Genomic DNA, 20,663 nt, shown 5'->3' with positions numbered 1-20,663 from the left:
CAAGCCAGCCAACATCCTGTTGCGATCAAGTCCCCGCGATGTCCGGGGGTTTACGGCCAAGCTGGCGGACTTCGGGTGCGGCGGACAGTGGCAGCGGTGGCAGTGGATAGCTGGCCGGGGGGGGAGGGGGAGCCCGGGGGGGGTTACGATGTTCGCGGTGGCAGCGGTGGCGGCGGCGGGGCGGGGGTTTCGGCTGGGGCCCAGGGGCAGGGAGTGATCGGGGTTTCGGAGCAGCGCACACAATAATACAGGGAGGGAGGGTTATTTGGGAGCAGAGATGGCTGTTGGAAGCTGGGGGCTGCAGGATAGAGCCCCACAGCAAGCAGCTGTTGCTGCTGGTGCTGCTGGTGTTGCTGTCGCCTTAAACTGTGTCTGCTCGAACTGCCCTGTTGGTTTTGTTTGCCCAGCCTTTGCTGTGGATGGTGCGAGGATGAGGATGCGTATGTATTGCACTGCTTAGATTGCACTGCGGCGACCACCAGTCCTTATTGCCCCTGGACCCCGCAGGTACGCGGCGCTGCTCCGGGACACCTCCCCAGACGGGCGCCGCAGTGTGGTGACGGATGAGGCGTGTGGCACCGTCACACACATGGCACCGGAGTCGTTTGTGGAGGGTAAGCGGGTATTGTGGGTATTGTGGCGATGCGGGGAAAGGTGGGGGAAAGTGGGGTTTTGAGAACGTGGGTTTTGAGCGTGGGTTTAGAAAGGAAAACCTTGCCAACGTGCTGGGGGGTCGAAATCCAATACTTTGCTTTGGGTATCCCCTTTCCCCCCAAACCGCAGACATACTTTCTGTACACATACATGCCGCATGGGCGCGTGTTTGGGGGCATTGGGTGGCGGTGTGGGTGTTTGGGTCTCTCCCCGCACATCACCCCAGCGCTGCCCGTCCCCAGTTCTACGTCTGGTACTCTTGCCCCGGCAGCACCTTCACTCGTTCGTGGTTCGTCTTTCCCCACCCCCACCCCACTGCCGGAGTGCTTGGGCTCCGTAAAACCCTGAGCAAGCACCTCCCCGCGACAGTATTCTTTTTCTTTTCCCTCCTTGTTTCGACGTCGAGCTCCTCGCAGGTTCCCGTCTTCGTCGTGCGTCCTCCCTCCACCCTCTTCGCATTCTCACATATAGTAGTTGTTATTGTAGTAGTAGCAGTAGTAGGGGCTTTGGCTAGTGAACCATTATAGGTTGTCATAAGGTTGTGTACGTGCTCATGTCGGCATGAGCATGTCGTTAATTCCTTCCCTAACGACCCCTGCAATCAAACCGCCTTACCTACTATTATAACCACCACAACTACCACAACTACCACCGTCATGATGCAGGGGAGCCCGTGGACAGCAGCGCGGACGTGTATGCATTCGGTGGGTCCGACATGTGGATGAATTAGGCGAGGGGTGTGTGCCGAGGTGGTGGTGGTGGGGGGGTGAAAATGGAGGTGGGGGGATAGAGGTGGAGGTGGTGGAGGTGGGTTTTCTAGGATTTTCGGTTTGGGGTTCGTTATGGAATGTGCGTACAGGCTCACCTTGGCCACCGGCTGCCCGGAAATGATTTTATTTTATTTTCCTGGGCTCTCTCTCCCCGGGCCTACCTTCTTTTCCCGCTGCCCCCCTTCCCTACCCCGCTCGCAAGCAAATGCGCAGGATCCTGTCGCCCCCGTCTCATGCCTGCCTTTGCACACGCCAAGGATTCGCGTACTCGGCCTGCCTGCTACCGCCTGTTACCGCCTGCTATTGCCTGTTACCCTTCGCTACCGCCTGCTACCGCCTGCCATGTCCGCACAGTCCAGGGTCTCATTAGGGTAACACCGTTATCTGTCAGTTGCCACATCCCCCCGCACATCCACCCAGTCATCCATCCGCCCACCTGCTTCGGAAGCCGATGCTTAGAACGCAACGTGAACGACATTTTGCCCTTTTCCATTGGCTTCATACACTCTTTAGATTTTACTTTACACGTATACTGAGCTGACGACTTGAGTTGATAACGAATCCTCCATTCCCGCACAATGCCCTTTCACCCCTCCGCTGCCTCCCCTCCCTCCCTCAGGCATCCTGATGTGGGAGCTTATCTCCGGCAAGCAGCCCTACCACGACCGCAACTTGAAGCAGCTGCCCCATGAGGTGGTCAACAAGGGCTTGAGACCCACGTTCCCGCCCAACACACCGGACGTGTACAAGTGAGACAGCAGCAGTCTGCGCATCCGTGTCTCTCCCTCTCTCTTTCTCTGTGTATTTACTTGTATGTACGTATGTATGTATGTATGTGTTTCCATTTATGATCTAACCTGTCTTCTTCCTTCTTTCCTCTCCCCCCGCTCGCACCTTCACCCATGCCTTTCGCCTCCTTCCCTGCAGATCCCTGGCCAAGAGCTGTTGGAATCCGTTGCCCCGAAACCGCCCGACTGCGGCCCAGGTGGTGCAGTCCATCCAGGCACAGCTGGATAAGATTGAGGCAGTAGCGCGATTGCTGGGGAAACCTTGAGTGCGTCTGCGTCTGTGTCTGTGTCTTGTGTGTGGGGGGGGGGGGAAAGAGGGGGGAGGGGCGGAACGGGGCGCGGTCCCGGGAGCCGGAACTCCTGTTGTAGGGGGTGGGGGCGGTCCGGTCCAACCCTGGTTGAGTGAGTCAGGTAGTGGCGAACTGAAAGGACGGGTGCGACGGACAGCGTCCCCTGATGCCCGGGCCGCCTCTGCGTCAAGAGGTCGCTGTGCTCAGACTGGGGAGGTGTGTGCGCAATGGAACCGAGGGGAGGGGGTGCTGTGGGGAGGGGAGGGGGTTGTGGGGAGGGGAGGGGGGTATTGTTTTGACGGTTAAAGGAGGAGAGCTGTGTGCGGCAGGCCAGCGACACTCGAAGTCCTGGCTTCCTGCTTTTCGCAGGCAGAATGTTTGCGCGTGTGTGTGTGTGTTTGTGTGTGTGTGTGTGTGTGTGTGTGTGTGCTCTCTTTACCCGCTCATATAAAGTCCACGTCTCCTAGGTGTCCTGGGTGCGGGCGGAAGCGCACTCCGTACGATGACGGTGTTGCAGAGGCGGCCGGGGGTGATGATGATGGTGATGATGATGATGATGATGTGCTTGATGTTAATTACCAGGCGATGGCAGCAGATGACGAACCAGGGCCAGGTGTGTGTATGTATGTATGTACATTACGTGTGTACGTATGTATGTGGGAAGAGAGCGTGCAGGGCCCCGGTGTGAATGGCGCCGCGTGAAGGGCGGTTGTGTGGTGGTCCCCGCAGTCCCCGAAAGCCGCCGCCGCCGCCGCCGTGCCGGAGAGGTACCGGGACGTGTTACGGGGTGCGCGCGGATCACTGCTCAAGAAGAAGCTTGCGACGGCATCGGTGGTGATGGTCTTGGTGGTGGTGATGGTGCTGATGGTCTTGGTGGTGGTGATGGTGTTACGTAGTTCTGCAGAGAGGATGGTCTTGGGTGCAGTGCTGGCGATGGGGCGGCCGCCGTCTGCTGCTTCGTTTTGTGATGGAAAAAAGCGGTCTGGCGGGGCGGTGAGGACAGAGGCTTGGGGGAACAGAGAGAGGGGGGGCGGAAAAAGCCCGTGGGTTGGCCGCGGCGGGGTTGCGCATCAGCAACAGCTGTAGCAGTCGCACCACCACCAGCCAGCCAGCCTAGCCAGCCAAAAAGGATCGAAAGGTTTTGCAACGAAACGAATCGGATAAGGTGTTGTTGCTTCGAAAACGGGATGAGGGCGGTTGTGTGTGTGTGGGGGGGGTGAGGCGGGCGACTGGACGAGGGAATACTTGAAGAGAGGGGAAGGGAAGGTGAGAGAGAGAGAAAGAGGAGGGACAGAGAGCGGCAGGGCCTATGGAATCCTCCGCTACGCCAACCACCGGACGTTGGTCTGCCTAGCGGGGCCGCATCTTCCACGTATCTGTGTGTGTGTGTATATGCGTGTTTCACACATCGTAATTCGCGAGCGTGGCGTACGAGTGGGTAGGCACTGCGTCCCTCTCAAGGACTGCGCGCTGCACGTGTAGAAAGGCAGGCACCGGCGGTCGGCTGGGCGGGGGAAGGAGGGGTGCGGTGCATCAGGGTGGGCCAGGGTGGGATTGGGGTAGGGGCAGCGCCACCCTCCGATGCCGGCGCGACGGGCGACGGGCAACCGCCTCTGAATGCTATTCACGCGTGTTGGTTGATGTGTTGGTGGAGACGTGGAGGTTTGGATCGAAATGGGGAAGGGTGTGTGTAGGTGCTTTCTAAAGGGGGAGGGGTCGCGTAGGGGCCTTCTGACGGCGAACGGACGGGACACCGAAACGGGGGAGCACCACTATGTGTGTGTGTGTGGGGGGGGGCGGATGAGGGGGAAGGAGGTGTGTACGCCCCGGAGTGTCTATAGGAACCCCGAATGGCCTTTCTTCTGCGTCTGGTCATCATCATCATCATCAGGTCTGCTTATCTGCCTAAAGTTGAGCTGTGTCTGCCGCACGTCTGCCGTGTGCGGCATTGCATGCACGCCTGCTGTCATCATGGTGTTGTACGTCATCATGGTGTTGTACCTTCTGCTGTATGTCCGTTTGTCTGTCTGTCTGCCCGGATGACAGCAAGCTTGTTGCCTGAGGATGTTTCTTGGATTCCATGTTGGATTCCATTCGTCTCTTGCTGAATGCGTGTCCGCCGGCCCTTCCGTCTACCTGCCTGCCTACATACCTGGCTACATACCTGGCTACATACCTGCCTGCCTACATACCTATCTGTCTGTCTGTCTGTCTCTTGGGGATGCATAACTTGTATGTATGTTGTATGTAAGGTGGCAGGAGGGAACGATTTCATCTCATCCAATGTGTGAGTGTGTGTTCTGGTTCTTCTGCTGCCAAAGAACAAAAGCTTTAGAAACCATCATATTTCCTCCATATGCACGTATGTATGTTGGTATGTATATGTGTATCCGTGTTGTAACACGCACGCACGTGCTTGGCCGCGTGCTTGCGTGTCCGTCTGTGTGTGTGTGTGTGTTTGTAAGTGTGTGTTAACCTATGCGATCTTCGCAAAGAGCACGGTTTTATAGCGACGTAGCGCGGCAGGGGGGAAACGAAAACGTGTCATATCAAACTCCGACACGCTGAATGTGTGCACGTGCGTGTGCGTGTGTGTGCACGTGCGCGTGCACGTGTGTTTTGCGTTTTATAAAAGCCCCTCCATAGAAGCAACCCAAAACGGAAAGAAAGCTAAGCATGGCGAGAGCCATTGAACATAATGGGTGCGGAAATGCGTTTTTGTAGCGGCGCGTTTCCTTTCGCGGCGGCGGCTGTGGTGACGGCGGGCGGGAGTAATAGGGCAATGGGGAGGGAGGCCGTGGCTGGTTTCTCGCGGACTAATTATAACTATTAACATTATCATTAACATAATCATCAACATTATCATCATTTTCTTCACAATCATCATCATCATCATCGCGATCAGGAATGATGCGAAGAGGAATGCGGCCTCTAGGTATATGATTATGTTGGAAGAAGCATTAGGGCAGGACGCCATGCCTTGCTTGTTTTTAAGTCAAGTTCGTTTTGCCCAGGCCACGGGCACAAAGACACACACAGACACTCTTATCACCACACAAGACCACACAAGAAGCCGCACCTGGACATTTACGGTCTTCCTTTTTCGGGGCTCCTTTGCTTCTCTTCCTTCTCCGGCTCCGCCTCCTCCCCCTCCGTCCCCTCTTCCTCCGCCTCCTCCTCGCGCGCACAGAAAGGACCGCCCTGGACCGCCAGCATAGCAGCTGGTCGAATGTTTGTGTGCTGTTCACATCCATCTCAAGCCTGCTACGGTGGCTTGGTGATTGCTGGCGGGAGCTGCCGCCCGTACGTGCACTTCCTCCTGGTTGGTTGACCTCTGCGGTCGTGTACGGCCCCCTTCGAGAGCTGGGCGCGGTGGGGTGGGACATGGCTTTGGTCCAGAGCGATGACGGGGTTGGGTGTGGGGCTTTGCGATACTCTTCTGGCCTGCGGTGAGGACTACGAGACTTCAACCGCAACCAGGAGGGAGAGGATTGTTTGTCCGTCTGTCGGGCCGTCCTCCTGACCATTTTCCTGCCAGCGAGATGGGGTTTTATGCCCTATTCGTACACGTTGAATAGCGCATACCTTCGGTTGAGGCACATAGGGCTGAGCTTCTCGAGCCGAGGGCACGGCGCTTACAAAGTACTGTAGTGTAGTGCATTCTGCCTTCCCTCAACGGCGTTTCGTGCGGTTTCCAACTCCCCGCATTCCAGGGCGCCGGTGATCTCACCTTGTTGCTATCCTTGCTGCTGCTGCTACTGCTACTGCTGATGATGATGATGATGTCAAGGCGGCTGTTGCGCTACTGCTGTTGAGCGCAGCTGCGGGCGATGGCGGTGCTTGACCTTTACGGTGGTGGCGGCGGGTGGTATTTCGTCGTACTTGCTATTACGACTACAGGCTGACCTTTCTTCACAAGGCTAATATGGGCTATTTAGGTGGTGCCCTTGGGTAATGCGGGAGGTGGCAGATGACGGGTTAGCGGGAGCGGGGCGCTGTGGGCTGTCGCAGCGGGTTGCTAGGATGGGGTGAGAGGATGAGGCGGGCGGAGTGTGGGTCCCGACACCTCGCGCGCCACTCTCATTATACAGGTCGCACACATCAACGGCTTGGTCTGACAGGGGACTACATGTCGTGTATGCATGTATGTACGTATGTATGTGTGGCAAGCTAAGGAAAGATGCTGTGGGCAAGGGAGGGAGCGGGGGCGGGGGGAGGAGGGTACCAGGCTTGGCCGAAATTTCGCGATGCTGAGTTAGCGAATTGAGCGTGTAGGTGAATATGACCTGGTAAGGGGGGGAAAAGGAGAAGGACCGGGGGACCAGCTTTGCCGCTGCCGCCTCGTTTTGCCACTGCTGCCGTACATTGCCGTACAACCTCATGGGCCTAGTGTTCCTCACAAATTGGGGATCGGGGCACCAACTGAACTGAACCGTGCTAACCTGGAAAATTGACCCTTCGGCGAAACACACCCCCAGCTCCCAGCTATGCGCCGCGTTATGTTCTGCGAGTGTGCCCTATGGCCATAGGGGGCGACAGTCCGGGGAGTTCACACGCAAGGAAAGCGGCGCGGCTTCCCCCTCCCCGTCGTCCCCATTGCAGGAGAGCGAGGCTCCTGGGTCCCGCGGTCGCGATAACAATCATTACTAATGTTGCGCTATTTTACTAAAAGTAGCTATTATACAAAATGCGAGGACGGTTCTCGACGGTTTGGGTTGCCTAGGGGATGCTAACCAAAAAGAAAAATGCATGACATGTTACCGCTATTAGGAGGGGAAGTGACTATGGACAGTTTAAAAGCAAAGCGCTTCCGGCGTGTCGCGTGTATGTGTTGGGTTGGGCTCATGGCGCATGGTAGATGGAAACAAAATGTGGTTGGCCCCCTTGGAGTTTGGTTGGATATATAGCTGAAGAGCAGCCGTATGATGGTGCAGTGCGGCACGGAGGAGTATTGGGAGAGACACATTGAGGCTGCAGCCGCCTGTGCCACCATCCCTTTGTTTTGTGGACGTACGTGGTGTGCAGCATTGCAGTTGTGTGGCTGGCCATATCATGTCTGACAACGAACTGCTGGCTGATGAGCCCTGGGAGGCGATATATAGCAGGCGAAGTACGATAACAATCAATCAGACGCCATGTGATTTATGTGAAACATAAACGTACCGATCAAGGCGCCAAGAATAAGAACTGAAACCTTGTGATGTGGATTCGTACCTATCGTCAAACTACTTCTCAATTGTAGTACGGTAGTACGGCAATATTTAATTGAAACACGTGTTACTAAGCTCGGTTAGCTGCTTACGCCATCCGTCTTCGCGCAGTTCAAATGGCCGTCACCTTTCCCTGACCTTTCTCTTCTCACAGCTACTTTTGTATTTCATCAACACGTAACTTAACGCATACCGCCGCTAAAGTTTTGCTCAGGTGCGGAAAAAATGCAGATGTGTTCAAGTGGCCCAGAAGCCTCCCACTCTGTACCAATTCAATTCAATTCAAAGATGTGCGGCCATGAAATGATGGTCGCTCTCATCAGCATTCGCATAGTACGCCGTCAGCTGGACCCCCTTAACGCCGTTAAAGCCACTACTCACTACAGCTTGCTTCCCTGCACCGCCCTGCTGATCGGCTTGGTGGCCCTCCCATATGGTCCGACCGCTGATCGGCTCAACCTTACTTTCAACTCCCCTGCCCCGAAAACCCCTCATTCATATTGGACCAGTTGTTGAGATGGACCTTGAAGTACTCATATGTGTGTGGGCGGAAGTAAGGCAGGTCACACCCACATACACAAGTTTGGATCCGGACTTCATCATTCTCATCACTGCCTGGTGAGCCAGCAGCAGTGCCTTCCATAGTGCCATTTTGCGCAGCAGGGTCCTGCTCCGCCTCCCAGGCCGCATATTGGGCCACGAAGTGCAGAATGTCCACTGGGCTGTCATCATCATCATCATCTGGTCCCCTAAAATCACTGCCATCCTCTCTCTCCTGTATGTCGAAGAGGCAGCCCAAAACAATGCGCTCATGAAGCCACACCATGTTGGTGGGCCCACCAGCATGTGCGACCCCGGGGTCACACAGATAGTGCCAAGACAGGCAAGTAGCGTGACATGACATTCAGGAGTACATGCGGACCATAAGTTAAGCTATGGATGGGGCTGGTGTATGATGTGTGGGACATGGGGGCATATTCACCCGTGGTCGCATATTCACCCGTGGCCGCTACCCGGCGAAACCCTGCCATCCCCAGTAATTCGTGGCACCCTCATCTAGTCACCCTTATCAACTTCTCAGTAGATCGCTCTGGTTCCGCACCCACCACTAGCATCAATCGGAATCTGTCGGATCAACGGCGACCCAACTCCATTTATGGTCGGCTCGTCAGTCAGTTGTCAAGCACTTTACCTTCCACCATCGGAAGGAATTTCGATCCTGACAGGTCACGATCCCGGAATCTCCCGGGGGCATCGGTGTGTGCGGTACCATTAGTGCCTAACCTGTGTAATGGTGTATGTTTGGGTCAACAGCCTGTATGTCCAGCAAGCAATGTATGGGCAACATTCCTCTGTCACCACCTTCACCTCCATGGACTGCCTGCACTGGACACCCCAGTTGCAAACACCTGGTAAGTTTCCGGCACCGAGGTCCCCCGCAGCTTCATCCTGCACAGCTTCATCCGCATGGTCGGCAAAACCAGCAGATGGCCCAGGCTGGTCAGCAAGGCCAGGAGCACACTGTGCTACATAGCCATCGTCAGCGGAGTCCAGGGTTTCTGCTGGGATGCCCAGCTCCCTATCAGTGGGGTCTGCCATCTGCGCCTCTCTGTCGGTGATGCATCACGCCATACTATCCCGTCTGTCCGGCCGCAGCAGCCGTTCTCGTTATTGCATCCTGCAAGAGTACCTGCATGCTCAGGACCAGCTGTTGAGGACACCCAGGCGCCGGCCATAAGAGAAACGCCGAGGCGGGAAATGGTTATCATCCCGCCTTCCTTTCCGTTGCAACCAAGGTCCTCTTTCTTCCCCCTTATAAATCCCTCCTCACAAAAACACCTCCTCAAGGTGCCCAACCACCTTACCCTCGGGCACCCTCGTGTCGCTCTGCACTACCAAGAAAACACAGTCCTTGCACACCGTCGCGCGACCCCCGGACTTTAACCACGATCTGCTCTGCCACAATCCACGGTACAGCACCCCCGGTGGGGCCATGTCATCACCGCCATTGCCGCCGCCGCCAGCAGTGTGAAGAAGGCGGCGGTGTCGCGGCAGTGCATGGTACTCGTTCAGCGTGCCGTTACCCATGACGCACTCCGCCACCAGGTGGTAGGAGCAGTACTCGGTGAGGAAGGGCCGCCGTCTGGGAAGGAGCTCCCCTAGGGCTCGCAGTCTGGAGCCGCCACCCAGGTGCTCGTCCCAGTAACGGGCCGCACTGGCAGAAATATCGGTGGCGAGGAGGGCGGGGGTGACACCGAAGACACTCCTATCTGGGTCAGCAGATAAGCAGCCCCCCAGGCCCAGGATTGCCTCCGTAGTGTTCCACCAACGGTGATGTACTTTACGTCGTTGCGGCTGGTATAGGGCCTTCCCTGGCTCCGGGAACAGCCAGTGCGCCTGTTGCGGGCCCACGTGGCGAACCATGAGCACGTCGCTGTCCTGTAAATGGAGGGGGCGGAGGGGCAGGGCGCGTTGAGGAGAGGCGGTGAGCTAGTGCCGAGCTGCAGCCGCTCACATGCTGCCTACCTACGCGCCTGCCTCCCCTCACATCCACATACATGCCGTACATGACAGGTATACACACCCCACCCCACTAACGGCACGTACCAGGACCAAGTAATGGCGGGTGCTGATAAGGGAGCTGACGGTGAGCTTCAAAACCATCTGCGAATAATAGCATAAAGGAGGGAAAGGCAGACGAGAAAGAGCTGCTTGAGGGGGAGAGAGGCTTTATTTGCGCAGCGTGCGAATATCCACCAGTATATTACCTGTAGCCTGTAGCCGTGAATTTGCATCTGCGACATCTGCTGCCTCTCCACCCCCAGCGCCAGATGCTCCGGAACCACCTACAGTGGAGGGCCGCAGCTGTCGCAGTAGTCCTGCAGGGAGGCCGTACCGCTGCTGCTGCCGCCACTGCTGCTACTGCTGGTGCTGCTGCCGGTGCTGCTGTTGGCGCTGGTTGACCTAGCTGCATCAGGCGGTGTGAGCAGCAGCCCGGCGGCCTGTAGCGCCTGCGTGACCTTGCTACTGCTGCCGGTGTAGCATGCCGGGTCGCAGGGCCGACCGCCCATGTTCGGGGAAACCGTGCGACGCAACGAAAGATACTCCTGCGATAGGTGAAGAAATTACTTATACTGGTGGCGTACGAGTATGCCGTACGGTTCGGCGCTGAGGGGGAGTGTCTTCTGTGGGGGGACAGAAAGGCAAGATGCTCCTGCAGCACTAGCTGCTCATCTTCATCTCGCTCCCTCCACCCACCCACCTTACCGTCCAGGGTGTCAGCAGTATCCCCTCGTGAATCAGCTCGGGAGCCAAGTGCGTCTTCACGGAGGTGATGCTCATTAACGCCCGGCCGATATCTTTGAAAGTGGTCAGCAACAGGATGGTCAGCTGCGGGTGCTGCTGCTGTTGATAACGTAGCAATGGAAGCTGCACGTCCTGTTGGTACAAAAACCGCTCACGCGCCATCTGCTGCTTTGGCGGCTGTTGTTGCAGCAGCAGCAGGTCCGCCTCCTGCTGAGTCTGTTGCTGCAGCTGCAGTAGCTGCTGCTTCTGCTGCCCCTGCTGTTATTGTTGTCGTTGTTGGTGGTGGATGTGCTGCTGCTGGTGTGGTTGCGGCTGCTGGTGCTGATATAGCAGGGATTGCTGGTAGCCTTGCTTCTGTAGCATTGCTTCTTCTGTGTGCTGTTGCGTGCGTCCCCGTAGTAGTCGTACTTGCGACAGCAGCGGCTGCCCTGCGTCGAGGTGCGGCCCTTGCCGGGCACCCTGCGATGTCTGGGCCGCGCCTGCGCCTACATAAGATTTGTTGTTATTACGAGTTACGAGTTACGGGTTACGAGTTACAAGTTACGAGTTACAAGTTACAAGTTTTTACAATTTCTGCACACACGTGCGGGGGTGCCATGGACGGAATTACTTGGTATTTCTGCGCCCATCCGTGTTTGTTATACACACATATATGTATATATATGTGTGTGTAGGGACGTGTCGTTGAAACGATCGTGAATGAAATTTTCTGTACGCCAAGGCATCAGGGGGGAATGTGTTATGAGCATTCCATTAAATACGGTAATGACTAACATATTCTTATTACTATTACTTGTAACGCATAGGCGGAACAACTCCTGCCGTACTATCGTACATCGTACTCCAACAAGAGTATATCCTTACTTTGGTTAGTTCCGTGTAGGCGGACATTTGGTTGTCAAGAACCAACTAGCCACTAAACTCGTATAATCGTTTCCGCTTCTCTTTATTCGTATCTCATCCTTACTCTACTCATTACAGAATGCATGGGATAAGGGTGTGACATGCCGGCTTCAGACCTTGATTAAGCACTTCGCTCAACCAGGTGATGAGGTTATGCTCATGGGTGACATGAATGCCAGGGTAGGACGGATGAGGGAAACACCAGACCTTCAGAAGGAGGATGACGAGGAAGAGATGTTGGGCTTTCAGGTCAGCAATGCTGAGCTGTTCAGGGGCATACCGGATAGGCGATCACAGGATTCAGGTACTAACCAATTTGGGAAGGCTTTTGTTGCTATGTGTCGAGAAATGGAGATGATTGTTCTCAATGGGCGAGTTGCGGGCGACACAGATGGCAGCTTGACCTTTCAGCACAGAGTGCGGGAGTCGGGGAGTTTGATAGATATCTTTTTTGCATCGGCACGGTTGTTCACGCACTGCATTGGGCTTCGGGTTCTGGGTATTCCAGTAGCAGATTTTGGTCCGGGAGTTGGACGGCTTCTGAGCGATCATCACCCGGTTGTTTTGGATCTTAACAGCGGGGTATCGCAGCAACAGGCACGCAAGGCTTCGGTAGGGCTCAGGTTTGATATGAATAAGATGGAGCAGTATGCACGTTTTTTTGAAACGGATGATTCGGCATTGGTCCAGAAGATTGCAGAGGCTACTTCCCAGCTTGGTAAGGAGCGCACTAGTACGCAAGTGGTAGAGGCTATCCTGAAGGCCGTGTCGGGTGCTATTAAGCAGATGGGACGGACTGATGGACGCATTTCTAAGACTGGTAAGAGTAGCTCGGATGCCCCTTGGTGGACAGAGGAGTGTGCTGCAGCGCGTACTGCGATGTTTGCACAAAAAGCCTTCATGCGAGCAAACGACCTGTTGGACCATCCCGCGGAGCGTAGCGAGTTTAGTAGGTTGCGCACGCGGTATCAACGAGTACGGCGGGAAACCATGGATGCATATAAAGTTAAGCGGTATGAAGCCTTCTTGAAGGAATGCTGTGGAGACCCGCGGGCACTGTGGAAGCGCATTAATGGCAAGGCTAAGGCTGACTGTCCTATCAGCGACGTTTCAAGCTGGAAGGAGTACTTCGATGCTCTGTATAATGGGTCTGCGAACGCCTGCAGTGAAGTTAATGCGGACATCATCTTGAGTTTCATAAATGGCGCGGTACGAGGAGAGGGACGGGGCTGGTTGCACGGGAATGAGCGAAGGGGTGCTCGCCTGGTGGCAGCAGCGGCCATGGATGCACCCTTTACTCTCCCAGAGGTCACGTCTGCGATGCAAGCAGTGCGTAATAGGAAGTCGGGGGGGGTTGATGGTGTACCGGCTGAAGCATTTAATATGCGCAGCGTATGGTTGATGACAAACCGCAACTTGTTCTGGCACCCTACCTGTTGGAGCTAATGGAGCATATTCGGAGTACAGGGGACTATCCTCGGCAGTTCGAGGTTTCTTCGTTGACACCCATTCACAAGAAGGGGGATGTTCATGACATGGGTAACTACAGGGGTTTGGCAGTTGGAGGGGCTCTATCCAAGCTTTATGCTATGCTCCTTGAGCGGAGGATCAATGCTTGGGGAGAGGCTTCTGGGGCACGCTCCCCTTTCCAAGGAGGTTTTCGCAGTAATCGCGGCACATGTCATAATCTGTTCGTTCTTCGACATTTGACGGACAGGTCAAGGAAGTCGTCTGGGAAACCGCTTTTCGTGTGTCAAGTGGATTTCGAGAAGGCGTTTGATAAGGTCCCTAGGGAATTACTTTGGATGCGGTTAGAGGAGAGAGGAGTGACGGGTGCCACTTTGGAGGCGTTAAAGGCTTGCTACCGGAGGGTAGAACTCAGAGTAAATATAAATGGTGTTCTGGGGGACTCGTTCTTTTCGTTACAGGGGGTTAAACAGGGATGCCCGTTAAGTCCAACTTTGTACGGCATTTTTGGGGAAGGGTTCGCAGACTACGTGGAGGCTAAGGATCGACTTGCACCCGATGCCATGGCGGCCCACGATTGTCCTCTGAGCGATGGCATGCGTATTCCATTGATGTTATATGCAGATGATCTTAGTCTTTTCGCAGGGTCACACAGGCGGTTGATGGCGCTGCTTCGTGCGCTGGAGGAATGGTGTGGAGCTTTTGGCATGAAGGTTAATGTGGGAAAGTGTGAGGTCATGTTTTTTCATGGGGATCAGAGCGCTCGCAAGGCCATGTATACCCTGGGTTCGTACGGGCTGGTCACCATGAGCGTTAAAGAGAGCGCTGGGCACGTGGTTCGGTCATTACCATGGAAGGAACGCGCACGATATTTGGGCCTACACTACGGGCCAGGTGTGCCGTTTGAAACATGCACAGACGAACTATTTGCGTCAGGGCAAAGGGCGCTTTCCTCGTTGACTACCAAGCTTAAGAGGCAGGGATTGTTTGTCCCAGCTGTTTCGGTGAAGGCGTTTGACGCACAAGTACTATCTATTTTGTCGTACGGAGTGCAGGTGTGGGGTCCGACCAAGGTTCTAGATGTGTTGGAAAGAGGATATCCTCGTAACCAGGAACCGCGCTCGTGTTACTTCGATAACTCGCTACAAGACAGGATGGTCGAATTGCAGAAGACCTTCCTAAAACAACTAGGTGGTGCTGGGCTTCCCACGAATCGACTGTTGTTTAGGGAGTTTGGGCAATATCCCTTGCAAGTTCACTGGGCGAATCTGATACTCCGTTTCTGGAATAAGCTGGTTAAGGCGAAGGGCACCGTGTACCATCATTGCTTCAGAGAGGAGATACGTTTGGCTTTAATTTCATCCATGGCGTACGATGGTTGGGGTTCGAAGGTTCTGAAGATACTCGAGATTCTTGGTCATGACATGGCGGGTGATGAGGATGTTGAGGCTAGAGTTGATGCGCTCACGTCATGTTCGTTGGATATAGGCCAGTTGATGCAGGAGTTACGCAGTCGATTTGATGACGATTGGGAGAGTGAGCGACTAGAAATGGATCCTAGGACATTTGTTTCCGACAACAAACAACCAGGGGTGAAGATGTGCCGGTACAAGCAGTGGATGGGGTTGCCTAAGCACTGCACTGGATATATTTCGCCGAAGCAACATGTCACGCTGATGCGTTTCAGGATGTGTGTGTGGCCGCTTGCAGTGAATCGTCCTCATGGCAGGGAAAGGGCAGCGCGGTGGTGTCGTGTATGTGGGAACCGTCAAGCAGTTGAGGACGAGCGTCATGTTTTGCTTGAGTGCCCTGCGTACGCGGATATTCGCACCAAGCTATTTGAGCTTGGAGTGTCTCCTGAGGACCGCATGATAGACGTTATGGGCGTTGAGAACCAACGCGGACTAGCACATGTTTTGGATCATATCAGAAGATGCAGGTTACAATTTATTGATGATTAAATATGTTTTTACAGTAAGGTTAATTTACTACCTTTATATGTTCTTGTTTCCAGTTCGGCGGTTCATGAGCCTCTTGGCTCGTTTGGACCGTACAAGCTCGAAGCTTGTAACACACAAACGTCAAAAAAAAAACGTCGGATAAGGCGAACGGCAGTCGCAGAAAGACGGGACTGTCTGGGCGGATCGCCTTAATAATAATAATGTAAGCAGTTACTACAGCTGCCATTTATTCAACAGCAAAGGAAGCAACTGCTGGAAGAGCCGCTAGATGATGGCATGGCCGCTCTAGAGATCTGCTGCTGTGGAGTCCATAAGCCGCACAGCAGCGAAACTAGGATATGACAAGCCAGCAGGCTGGCGGATGGCAATCTGGCAAATGGCTATCCTGGGACATGCATGTATGCTCACACCCTTGGGGTTGTCCCCTTTTAGGAACCAACCCTTTTGTTCCCCCAAAAGGGAATGATAACATTTGGGACACCAAGTCCACATACTAACTGACTAACGTGGATGTCCAACAGAAGTAGAAGCCACAGTCCGTCTCGCCTATCTCTGTGCGTGACTGTGTGTGACTGTGTGTGACTATGTCTGACTATGTTTGACTGTGTGTGACTGTGTGTGTGTTTTTATACATCTATTATACGTCTATAAGCCCTACATATAACGAATGAATCCTTAAACTCTGCAGCAGGTTCCGGGTAGCCTATACTTGTTTCGTGCGCAAGGCCGCTGGACCTCCAAGAGTAGATTGCAAACTTGCGCTGCTGCATACTCACGTAGAGTACTGTCGGGCAAAGGTCCTTCGACAAGCACCAGCGCAAGTGCCTTGTGGTTGGGATGGCCCCGACCCTTGCCCACCGCATTCGCGTCCGAGATCCGCCCCATGTCGTTGGTGGTGACCGGTAGCTGATCTTCAGAGCCCCCTTCAGCTCGGGGTCCGGCCGCAAAGATCGCAGTCGCGACATTGGTGATGCCCCGATCGGATATTCTCGGTCAAGGAGGTGCGCTGTAGTGTAGCTCGGCAGTCTGATTTGTGTGACTCGGTCAAGGGCTGGATAGGGGGGAGCACAAGCTGGTACCCCGTGAGGGTCCCCCTCAACTTGCAGGGACGCAGTACGGCTGCAACTCCGAACCTGTTGTGACCCACAACCAAACGCTGCCACATCATAGCACTCGTTAAACTGACGGCCGTAGGACCTTGAGGGACATCTGGAAGGCAGGACGTACAGACAATGCATACCCAAGCATAGGTTCGGAGAAGGAGGTACGGGGCGACAGGGCAGGCGAGACCTCGTATCAGCAGGGCCGCTCGAGAATAACATCTCGCGGCATTCAGAAACTCCTGGCGACGTCGATTGGGGATGACATTAGTGCGCACTCCCCGGACGGAACCGCTGCATCTGCGGCTAGGATCGTCTATGGGTGTCTGTACCGGAGTGCCGTACAGCCTGGACAGGCACTCGGTACGGGCTCGCCGTGATCGTTCTCATTGTATGTATGTTGTTACAGGGTGGTTAACTTCGCCAGCGGCCCCCTTTCCCGGGGCAGTCCCTGCTCTCCCCTGCTAGAGGGGCACCCTAATCCGTCACCCCATCCGACTTCAGAATGTATTCGTTGGGTTCGGCAACTCACCACCAGCATCCAACCAAATCTAGCGGATCAACGGCGCATCAACTTAGTTCCTGGTCAGCTCGCAAGTTGATATTATCACGTCCTACACCGTCCATATGATGGGGGGGCCACCTCCCATTTCATCACTCCTCAAACACCCGAGGAGCCGGCAGGCGGATTTGTACCCGGGTCGACTGGGTCGACTGGGAGCAGAAGTCAGGCCTTAACCTCTGCCAGCCGCCTGCTCATTGTATGTATGGCTGTAGCAAGCATGGGAGTCCTGTGTGCCGTACTTAAGATTTGCAGAACCACCACACGCCGAGGTATGAACGCGTGGAGAATGATACCTCAGACTAGTAACGCAGTTCTCCTCATGATTATACTTTGGGGCCCCCTAGCACTCGTGATAGCGATATGGCCATTGGACGCCGCAATCTCCCTGGTAGTGCAAACGGTAGGATTGATTTGGGTAGTACGACACTTCACCAAACGAATAGCAAGCTGCGCCGTACCAGCAGCCATCGACCTCGCTCTCGCCTGTGCGATCCATACTGCTGACGCATGGGCATGTCAGCACCCCGGGGCGATTAGGCAGATGATAGTGTCAGCGGCCGCGCTGGTCATGTTATGCCTACAACTCACCACAGCAGCCCCGACGGCCCCCATTCTGGCGATCAGTATCCCCGCAATTGATAAAGGGCTAAATCTCATACCGGAGCTGAGGGGACATGCACGCTGGCTGATAAACATCTGCCTGATAGTCGGCCTGGCGATTCCGCAGAACACGCTGGTGGGTGCCGCAATGACCCGCGTCGTTACACCGAATACGATCGCCAGTTGGAATGGAGACTCCGCCCCCGAGATAATGAGGCGCCCCGAACATGGCGACTAACCCACAACCAAAACACCGGCAAATTCTCAACGCTGGCAATTAATCCGTACCTCCGCTACAACGTGCCGGTTCGAACTGCACAGCAAAGAAATGACCCCGCACACCCACATGTTGCCTCCATAGGGAGTGGACAGGAAATAAAACCCAACGCGACGTTAAGCAGTGTACTACATCAGCTGCCAGAACACGCACGCAACTGGGGCTTCATCGTACACCTCACAGGCCGTGCAATCGCAGTATGAAAGCACAAGGACCGGTGGTCATTCACGACTCTCTGCAACCGCAACCTATGGAACTCGGTGACGAAAACGCCACGTGGCCACGTGAAACCGGCGCAATATACACCCTAAACCTTCGGCACCACACAGAACCCACGGCAACCCATGTGGATCTGAGAGACATAACCCCCCCGGACACCTGGATGTGCACAGCTCACACCGAGAACACGGAGATCCAAACAACACCCAACGGGACCACGTGCACAGCAACGAGGGCACCACAAGGCCAAAAGCAGCGGAAGATCAAACACCTGCGTGCAGCGCAACTAGCCCACCAAACGGGGAGAACATTAACTGAGCCACCAGGAACGCGGATACCACCGCAGCCGACTGCACACGACAATGACCACCGACCAGCACCCAATCTGACAGCCGCGCCTCTCCCACCCCCTTTAGAGGGAGATCCGCGCAAACGCCCCCACCAAGAGCGACATCCCGGGCACACTGAAATTACCCGAACCACGGAAACCAGGGTACGAGCCAAGCCGCCGCGTACCCAACCCACGGACGCGCAATGCAACAGACCCAAACCGCTGACGATCATGGACCATCTCCGGCGGTGGGCCAACAAACGCACCAACCCAACCGGGGCTGATCACCCCGGGGAAACGATACACACAACAAGGGAGAATGGGAACGCCAGCGAACCCAGCACCCAGAGCCCAAGACTGTCGACCACTCCCGTAAACAACAACACATCTCCACACCCGGAGAACGCAAATCCCTCAGAACACCGCAATAAAACGGACCATCGGTACCTGCACATTGTCACTCACAACGTGCGAGGACTGGCGACGAACTTCCTCAGTACACTGTGTAATGTGTGGACATGGGATGCTAATATCATTGTTCTGACGGAACCAAAACCGGCAACCGCACTGGATGGATGAAGGACGCCCTACGCAAAGAACCGCAGGGATACAGGCTCTACTGCAGCTCGAAACCACGTAGCTATGGCAAGGATCGCTACTCAGCAGGTGTCGCAATTGCTATCGGTGCTCGTTACACCCGTGCAGGACAAGTGACGCACATACCACCGCCGCCTCTGCTACATGGGCACCTGTGCCACTGCAAGATCTCCACGTCAGCAAGTACCCCCCTACATGTGCTGGGAATTTACTGTCCGGAAGACACCCTAGTTCGAACACCATATACGCGCACTGCCGGACAGTTCTAAGACAGGCCAAGAATAACGGGGAACACGTAGCCCTGGCCGGAGACTTTAATGCCGTTCTGAATCCTGACGACCGCAGTACAGTCCTGCTCGATACAGCAGACCGACTACACCTCAAATTCATCACCGATAACACGCTCACACCGGTCCCTGAAAACTGCTCCCCCCGCCACCCGTCCTTCAAGCAGTGGATCAAGGAATGCTGTGCACACCAAAGCCGAATAGACGATATCCTGATGTGCCCCACCCTACACGCGAGTGTAAAAGCGGAGATACCCGCAAACGGGAACACGCCACAAGCGTACTGCAATGTTTCTGTCGCCGGTGGAAACTTCAACCATAATACCGTTCACGCCCGCCTGCCCGCCGACGCCATCCGCCTGTAGCAGCCGGTACACAGTACGGTGCTATAAATACGCGCAGAGCGCGACCACCAGCATCTCGAGAGACCTTTTCAGCGGTCAGCTGCTACACCGCCTGTGGGACGCCAAGAAACCGGCGACCCCAAACAACCCAGACGGAGACGGGGCCCGGACTAAATGGAAAAACGTGATACTGCCGGTTCCGAATACCACAATCCGCGCAGCGCAATCGAAGATGGATGCCTCGCTCACGTCGGACATCCTCAGCCTCCAGGAATACCTCCGCCCCGCCGTCCAGGAGATTGAGGCTGGCCTCGCGAAACACATCGAGGACCCCACGGATATGACAGCCACCCGCTTGATGACACTACTTCGCGGCCACGACAGCATCACTGCGGTCGATGTGGAGATTGCGGCAGCAATGCTCCAAACAACCCTCGACAAGGGACTAGACATCCTACTAGACCTGTGCCCTCAGAAACCGCCATGTACGGGCAAAATACACACCAAACGCACAGTCAGCAGAGGACTGAAAAAGCTACACAGAGAACACACCCGGCGGCGGCCCTCTGTTGCAATATTTCAATTGCGAGATGTGTTCCTCCCTTATTTTGCACCTGTACGACGTTTATACGATGAGGTGGCAAACCCTCTTTCGTCAGCCAGGGTTTAGGGCTGCAGTTGTAACCTGCCGTACCTCCCTTGCATGATCGTGTATTCAGATGGGTGACTGCCGAATTTGAATGTGTGGGGATAGACTAACTTCTGGAAGGGCTTCAATCCCCAAGTTGCGATCCGTAAGGGGCCAAGGGGGTTTCGGAGCAGCTCGAGTGGTTTGCCTGGACGTCATGGAACCACGGACTGGCACTGACCGCAACAACCACTTCCAATGGCAAGGCGGCAGCAGCAGCAGCAGTGGGGCCTGACGCCGCCGCTGCCACGGCCGCTGACACCCCCGTAGATGCTGGATGCAGCAGCGGTGGCGGCTGTGGCGGCG

The 20,663-nt window shown here is 55.3% G+C and overlaps 2 protein-coding genes across 2 annotated transcripts in view; one reads left to right on the top strand and one right to left on the bottom strand.

The window, feature by feature from the left end:
• Positions 1–7,171, top strand: part of VOLCADRAFT_91899 (uncharacterized protein) — a gene marked incomplete at both ends in the record, with an annotated part of 11,448 nt that extends 4,277 nt beyond the window's left edge. Inside the window, 9 exons of the mRNA XM_002951379.1 lie at positions 540–614; positions 1,320–1,358; positions 2,044–2,173; positions 2,352–2,409; positions 2,696–2,718; positions 3,085–3,115; positions 3,232–3,495; positions 5,693–5,805; positions 7,105–7,171. Of these exons, the coding sequence (XP_002951425.1) occupies positions 540–614; positions 1,320–1,358; positions 2,044–2,173; positions 2,352–2,409; positions 2,696–2,718; positions 3,085–3,115; positions 3,232–3,495; positions 5,693–5,805; positions 7,105–7,171 (800 nt within the window). The remainder of the gene's footprint in view (positions 1–539; positions 615–1,319; positions 1,359–2,043; positions 2,174–2,351; positions 2,410–2,695; positions 2,719–3,084; positions 3,116–3,231; positions 3,496–5,692; positions 5,806–7,104) is intronic.
• Positions 7,172–9,539: 2,368 nt separating this feature from the next.
• Positions 9,540–11,909, bottom strand: VOLCADRAFT_91898 (uncharacterized protein; the record flags this gene model as incomplete). The annotated part of the gene is made up of 4 exons (XM_002951287.1): positions 9,540–10,151; positions 10,320–10,376; positions 10,980–11,273; positions 11,883–11,909. 4 exons carry the CDS (start codon positions 11,907–11,909, stop codon positions 9,540–9,542), a joined length of 990 nt encoding a protein of 329 aa, XP_002951333.1.
• Positions 11,910–20,663: the final 8,754 nt, after the last annotated feature.

Source organism: Volvox carteri (assembly GCF_000143455.1).
Source record: "Volvox carteri f. nagariensis unplaced genomic scaffold VOLCAscaffold_23, whole genome shotgun sequence".
NCBI classification, from domain to species: domain Eukaryota; kingdom Viridiplantae; phylum Chlorophyta; class Chlorophyceae; order Chlamydomonadales; family Volvocaceae; genus Volvox; species Volvox carteri.
This window is presented reverse-complemented; position numbering and strand designations above follow the sequence as displayed.